Source organism: Sycon ciliatum, chromosome 5 (genome assembly GCF_964019385.1).
Source record: "Sycon ciliatum chromosome 5, ocSycCili1.1, whole genome shotgun sequence".
Taxonomy (NCBI): Eukaryota; Metazoa; Porifera; class Calcarea; order Leucosolenida; family Sycettidae; genus Sycon; species Sycon ciliatum.
In genome coordinates this window covers 20970588-20978521 of record NC_088647.1, presented here as the reverse complement: position 1 = coordinate 20978521, position 7934 = coordinate 20970588, and the positions used below count along the sequence as shown (strand labels likewise).

Here is a 7934-nt window from a genome sequence, read left to right as displayed (position 1 = left end):
TTGTGTGGGATCTGGTTTTGGACGTAGTGGCGGAGGTAAGTATTAGTTCTCTCAGTTCAGGTGAGTGCTTCACTTTTACTGTGCCGACGGTGCACTCTGCATTGGCATGCTCCCACCCTCTCACGGTTCTGTGTAGTGCATTTTGTCGCTGGGTTTCTGATTGAAAGGACTCCAGTGGCAAGATACATTGCATCAAATCGAGAGGGGGTGGGTGCATGCCAAGGCAGGGTGCACCGTAGGTACGGTAAAAGTGAACCCAGTTAATAATGAATATCATCCCGCGCGGGATTGTATTGGCTATTATTTCCCGGTCAGCAAGGCTCCTGGTTGGTTGAAACAGGCCTATAGTACCGTACCATGGGATAACTCTGATTGACACAGTGGTGGATTTACACTGTTACTGGACCATACACTTGGTGGGTGCAGGTGGTGGGTGGGGTAGGGGGGGGGGGGGGGGCTGCCTCCCCCCCCCCCCTACCCCTTTGGCTAGAACCCTGAGCATTGAATCCTGCTTCCGAGTTCAAGGAACTTATGGAGCAGCAACATCTTCAGATTTTCTAGCTTTTAACACTTTGCTTAAAATTATACTCGCTAACAGTTGCTGGGATAGTGCCATGCACCCCCCCCCCCCAGGCATTTCCCAAATCGGCTGGCTGAAAAATTCACCGAAAACTGTGGTTTTGAAGAAATCATCATGTTTTTGTGCCTTAGCAGCATCCAAATACAATCCCTGTAACCATGGTAACCAGCATACTGTTAAAGGTAACTGTGACTGTAGGCATTTCCGAAACCGGTCAGCAAGAAAAGACGACGAAATCAATGGCTGTGAAGAAATCGTCGATAATTGCGCCGAATTTGCCAATTTCGCACACTGAATTCGCCTAAAATCGATGTTTTGCCTACCCCCCCCCCCCCGCGCAGCCGCCCTACACATGCACTCCATGTTCATCTATTTGCAATTGTGCATAGTACTATTATAAGGTACACAGCTGCTCACTGGCCATCAAAACGTTGCCACCTCAATCCGAATTTTCACTAATTAAATTATTCCATGTTTTATGGCCAAGATAGGACTGATCCTTGTGAATAGTCTAATTGCTTAGGGAATAGACGAGGCTCATAGCAAAATTTTACACGTTTACTACACTGTCGCGTTCACCACCGTGATTTTCTTTCGGTGTCCAAGCATAACATAGATTAGATATCTAATTGTAGACATTCACCTAATTGAGATATCATGAAAAAGACAAAACTCTGCACAGCATTTCTGTGATGATAACACTTCTGGTAGCTTTGTTCCGTTCGTGCACCAGATTTCCTGTCGTGCCACTATACATCACCAGGTTTACAACATGGAGAGAGAGAGAGAGGGAGAGAGAGAGAGAGAGAGAGAGAGAGAGAGAGAGAGAGAGAGAGAGAGAGAGAGAGAAGAGAGAGAGAGAGAGAGAAATTGGAGCAGAAGTAGAGTCAGAAAGAAAAATCTTGCTTGCAAGTCTGGGTTTCATGTTGCTTTCCCATTCTCAGGCAACAGGGTGGTCTAAAACAAACAGCCTGAGCCTAAGAGAGCGGCAAAATTGACCTGTCTTTTTCCTATACGTTTGCGAATCTGGTGTTTTTCTCTACGTTGCGGTGGTGGAATCAGCACTCAGAGCACTGGCTGCTTCCCTCTCTCTCTCTTCCTTCAAACGCTTCTTACGTTCGATAGGGTTGATGTCAATGAGCATCTGCTACATCTTCAGCCTTGCAACTTCAAAATCCGTGGGTGGCATGCGATACTCATGTTCCTCATCAGCCTAGAGAGAAATAGCACACAAATATGTACGCACGCACACAGGCACACAGACACACACACACACACACACACACATGTGCACTCACAGGCACACACACATACACACACAGGCACAAACACACACACACACACACACACACACACACATACACATACACACACATACATACATACACATACACACAAACACACAAGAATACAATCATACATTTCTGCTATGGACTCTGCACAGTATTGGGCACGGTAATCTTGTTCGTTCGTTTGTTATTTGTTTGTGTTTATTCAACTTTGGCATACAATGACTACACACCATTGTTGGACACTGTACCTTCTCGCATTAAATGGGAGCTGGTCCCTATAACATCAACATGAATATTAGAAGGAAAGAAGCAAAGAAGGAAGGGAAGGGAAAGGCGGAGGTGATAAGAAACGACAAAACGGAATCTCTAAGAAAACATTAAAGCTCAGTAACCGACTGGAACTGGTCAGACGTATGAAGGGATAGGCTGTGAGTTTGGCCAGGCTTGCCAGACCGACTGCTTGATATGGAAAAGTTAAGCACAAGCACGTATGGGCAGACATACATTTGACTCTCGGGGAAGCTAGAGTTGCACGCAGACTTCCAGTATCAAATAGTATAATAGGGACTGGCAGTTTGTTTTTGTTAAAACCTGACAGATCTGACCTATCCTCATCACTGTTTCGTATTCCGAATTGTTGACAAAACCTGGCCATGCCGTGGTTATCTGAACAGGGGCGGAAGCGCTGCTGACTTCCGTGGGACGCCACCATTCCATGATCAGGCGTCAGCTGCGGCTCCTGAATGGTGGGGGAGGATAGATCAGACCCACCAGCCAGAGGCCAAATGCCGAAATCCCATTCGCTACATCCATGTTTTCTAGAGTAGAGTTCAAATACCGGAGTGTGTTCTGTCGACGTTTTGACTGTTGAGTCCGGCACCAAGATGCTCAGAAAAATATCAGAAATGCAGCAAACAGTCAACTTGGCTAATAACGACTGCGGATATAACAACAATTCGCGAATAACGACAGAATGTCCATGCGCAGAGCAAAGTCAATTCTACCTGTAAGGTGTAATGAGACTTGGGGTAGAACGACACTTTGCGAATAAGGACACTTTTCTGATGCCCGGCCGAGTGTCGTTATACGCAAAGTTGACTGTATTTTTTCAGCAAGTACATGGAACGTTAGAGTGACTGTCATGGAAGTGATTATCGGATTGTACACCTAGCTTTATACTCCGCCGGTGTGCCGTACCTCGTCACTGCTCAAATTTGGACAGATGTACTTGGGCCAGCACTGCAGGTTCATGAGGCCCTGTCGTGGTGCGGTACGCTCCTGACACGCTACCTTCTGGTATTGGAGAACGGCAAAGAATCGGTCGACGGCTTCCATCGTCATCGCAGCATTCTCTGTTGAGCACGTGCACGCGTCCGTGCAGAAACAAACCCAAATACGTGCGCACACACACACACACACACATACACACAAACACATACACACACACACACACGCGCGCACACACACGCGCACACACACACATACACAAACACACACACACGCACACACACACACACACACACACACATACACACACACACACGCGCGCACACACCTTGAACATTAAACATGCCCATTACCAATGGCAATGATAGCGAAGGGACTATCTGCTACCTTTGCAGTGCGGAGTGTGGTGCACAGAGACAGACAGACAGACACACAGACAGATAGACACACACAGACACACACACACACACACAAGAAGACACACAAACAGACACACACACACACAACCATGCAGAGTGATCCAAATTTTCCGTAAGTAAAATTCCACGGATTGATATCCGACCACCAACACGTCACCATTGTATGCATTGCCATAGAAACATTATAATTACTGCTCTTCAGGGAACTTTGGCAACAAAGGAAAGAAGAACTGTTAACAAAGGAGTAAAGAAATCACTGATGTTGATGCTGCTATCAGTGACTGCTGCGGACCCATATTGGCGAGTTTGAGGAAGGGGAAGTGTGGATGGGCATCAGTGTCATCACCAGAACTCAAACCAGGGACTTTCCCTCTCCGGGCTGACAGCATTCTAAGTACACACGTGCATACTAGAGTAACTAGTGCTACAGTGCTGCTCAAAGAAATCCGATCACACGAGACAAGAGCGCGTCCCGTGCCGTGCAACCCTAGACCCCAACACAACACTGGGATGACAGGCGCGTAGCACCGTCGTTGGAGGTGGTCTGGCCGGAAGGAGGGGGTCCGGGGGCTCTCGCCTGGGAACATTTTGAAATTAGGGTGCAAAATCCCGCATTCTGGGCACTTTTGGCTTTGTGTTAAAAAAAAGTGGTCCGGCCGGACCGGCTGCTACGCCCTGGATGAGAACCGATGCAGGGCGAGTGAGAACGTGACTCTAGCGATTGCAATTCATCGAGCAGGACTCAAGTAAACAACGCTATTTCTGAGGACGGCAGTAGTAACGCTAATACCGTATTGTAGTCATGTCAGGAGCGTATTTTACATAGTGTAAGACGCACCTTAAACAACAGGAATTCACCCAGAAAATGTCGCTGCGGCTTATAATCCGATGGTCAAATTAACGGCGATAAATGGGGTAGACATCTGTACTTTCATGACAAAAGAATGTGGGTGCGGTTTATACTCGTACTCCAGTGCGGCTTTATACTCCGGAAAATGGGTATGGCTTATACTCCAGTGCGGCTTATACTCCGGAAAATGCATTAGCCATTTTGGCATTGATAATTTAACTGCGACGAGTCCTTGTACTGGCAATATTTTAGAGTTCCCTCACTTAGACCCATGTAAAGGGACTTTCCCTGGTGAGTAGGTCTGAAAGGTATCTACCGCTGGCAGCAGTATTTCAGTTTTGTACGGGGAACTTTCATGTACATGTATGGAACAAATGGCTTAGAGAAGATACTGCCGCTTGTTGTCTTCACGAATAGGAGCAGAGCATTGCGCAATACAATCATGCTCAGTTCATGGTGATATTGTAGAGCTACAAGTATCCGACTATGATGACCTCACCATTACATCATTGTGACATAAGCATGACATCACCGCACCCTTACGGGTGAGGTCCAGAGACGCCAGTGTCAGGTTGCCCATGCACCACTGTTTGCTTATGCAAACATCATGGCCTTACCATTACATCACCATTACATTATCATGACGCATAGCATGACGTCACCGCACCCTTACCGGTGAGGTCTAGAGATACCAGCGTCAGGTTGCCCATGCACCACTGCTTGCCATCTTGCGCAGCCACGTCGTCCAGCAGTGCGTTATACGGCTCGCCATCCTCGCCTGACTGCAGGACAGAAGCAGAAACGATCTGAGCCCTGCTGCGATAATGATGTAAAGGGCTGGTCACTTTTAAAGCGCGAAAGATATCCTAGTTGTCACAAGGCATTAAGGGGGGGGGGGGGGGGTAATGAAGCATGAAGCAATGTGGGGAAGGTCTGTTTCGAGTCGGAATGTGACAGAAATTGCCAGCTTCCATCTATTTGAGGCAAGCAGGCCACGGCCTAGATCGCTCAACTGCGTAATGCATCGTGCACGGATCACGTTAACTTTTATACCCAGGGCCAAAGCGCACCTCCGCCACACTATGTAGAGGCGTCAGTTTTAAATAGGACATAGATTGCAAACCGGAACGGACTCAATATTCACTTTCTCTCTTGGTATTTTGATTAGAAAACATATGTCACAGTGAGACTACGATGTGTTATACTCCGATCCAAAATTTCATGGCTCTGCGATGACCAGAAGTGCCATACCAAGCAGGTGAGTTTTTGACGTGTTGCTTCGCACTGCGACTTGAGTTTTACGACTTTCGAAAAATCAACTTCTTGTCGCAAGTAACCAGCGACTTGCCTCTCGCCAATAAAGCACCGCATACCAATCAAAACTAATGGAAGCACACACAAGGCTTACTGTTACTCTGTACTGGCCGTCGTGGAGCGATAGCAATTACCTAATTTCAGACCCAGAGTGAATTTGACGTGCACCCTAAAACCTGTCCGGTTTGGAGCCACCTCTGATTTGAAGCGAAAAATTGGGCAACTTGGAGGCAATGGGTCAACACAAAGGAGTGGCTCAGTTCGATTGACTCTGGCCTCAGAGCAAACTTCAACATGCCAGTTTCCTTCCACAAACATATTTCAAGTGAACAATCAACGCTGATGATCGGTTTGGGTCTATACAAATTTGGCTGTCAAGCCGTTCCGGTATCGAACCGTCGCCCCTACCATGCAATAATCTTGTGTCATCTTCTGAGTGCAATGCCTTGGAGTTTCCGTGGCATTCAGAACCATGGGAAGATCTCCCAAACAATGAGAAGAGGGAAACAAAGAGAGCAACAGCTAAATCCCCCACAAACAAAACTGCAAAAAACGGAGGCCATAGGCTGCCCACTACAATGCAGCGCTTGCTCATATGCACATGCATATGGCTAGATGAAGGTAGTTTGAGAACTGTCATCACAATGAACAACACAATAAATAGTACAGGGTAATTGCACTACACGATGCAATGCATATCGACATGTACGAGAGATTCCTGTTCAACTTGGTTCACAAAACCCAAAGCAAACAATAACAAGAGTGCGTTTGCATACCTTTCTTCCCTCCTTGCCGCTGAGAGAAACACCACTCTCGCTCATACTGGACTTCATTCTTGTCTTCTGAAGGCGAGATTGGTCTCCTGCGGCATACAAACAATGGCAGAAAAACTTGTCAAGGTGACCAATCTGGTATGGCAACCATCTACTCCATGATTGAGATACGAGAGGTACCTGGTTCAAGTCCTGCCTGGGAGCGGTTTTCCAGCCGTGCTGCTACCCACAGTCAACTGGGAACTTGTGGCCAGGCACAAGGGGTACATGGATGCAGCTAATGGGGTCGTTTTCGGCACTTGTGCCAGTGGTTGTGAGACTTATCCACTCACCCCCCACCGTTAGGCGCTGCATCTGCCGCAAGGGTTTATCGGGTGTTAGCGGCCGCCGTGAGTTCCCTTCGGGAACGGACACGATAATTTCCTTTTTTTTTTTTACTCCTTCTTTTTCTCAGCTTTCCCCTCCATAGCTGGTTGAAACACCCACATCAAATGTTTTATTACATTGCGTCATTGTGATTGTGGAATAATAATTATAACATCTTGGATGACGGCTACACCGTGGCTCAGTGCTTAGAGCATCGCTGGCCTCGAGTGAAGGTCCCCGGTTCGAGTTCTGGTGGTGACAATCATTTTTTCTTCAGATTTTGTCCCTTTTCCATTCCCTCAGCCAGTGAATATGGAATAACAATACATGCACCATACTTGTAAAAGGGATGTTAAGGGATGTTACTTCCAGTAAACGACATTGGATACGGAGGCCACCTGTCTACCGGACAACATTTGAAGGTCCATCCTAAGTTCGTTGTAGAGCGGTCGGGGTGGTCAGGTGTCACGGTGAACTCTTTCTGTGGCTTTCATACACATGTACAAGTGCTTAGAGTTGTCTAACTTGTCCGAAGTTGCCCTTGTCATATGGTACCAGGTCTTGCTCTGCAATGAGCCACGCAAACGTACACAAACACCGCATTTTCCGGAGTATAAGCTGCACCCAGATTTTCTTGCCACGCTATACAGACATCCACCATGTTTATGACGGTGAATTTGACCATCATAGAATAATTGCACTGACGTTTCGGGGTAAATTATTGGTGTTTAACGAGCGGCTCGTACTCTGCAAAATACGGTACTTGTGCCTGAGTGACGCTTGCCCAGGAACTAGCATACCCACATGGGAGGTGCATACTATACGCTTTTACTATTGTCATGTCCTATCTCAATCTCAAATTCTCCCCATTATCATTTGCAAATTCGGTGTTTCCCTCTTGGATACACATGTTATTTCCTCCCATGTATCGGCGCACATGAGTAACGATGAATCCGAGATCTTTGGTCGGAGGAGTTTCTTTTGCCCCGCCCCCACTTCCATCCAATATGCCACCGCCCCCGCAGTGCAGCATCTGATGGTTCTGTGGTATTCAGTAAAAAACGAGAGAGCTTGGAAGATCAGGGCCCTACGCTATGCTTTTTTGCCTTGATG

The 7934-nt window shown here is 47.1% G+C and overlaps 1 protein-coding gene across 1 annotated transcript in view; it reads right to left on the bottom strand.

Moving 5' to 3' along the window:
* Positions 1-1301: 1301 nt before the first annotated feature.
* Positions 1302-7934, bottom strand: part of LOC135818000 (uncharacterized) — an 8002-nt gene continuing 1369 nt past the window's right edge. The window contains exons 3-6 of the mRNA XM_065331313.1: positions 6459-6544; positions 5042-5150; positions 3070-3224; positions 1302-1793 (exon numbers count right to left, since the gene is read on the bottom strand). Of these exons, the coding sequence (XP_065187385.1) occupies positions 1728-1793; positions 3070-3224; positions 5042-5150; positions 6459-6515 (387 nt within the window). The 5' untranslated portion in view covers positions 6516-6544 and the 3' untranslated portion in view covers positions 1302-1727. The remainder of the gene's footprint in view (positions 1794-3069; positions 3225-5041; positions 5151-6458; positions 6545-7934) is intronic.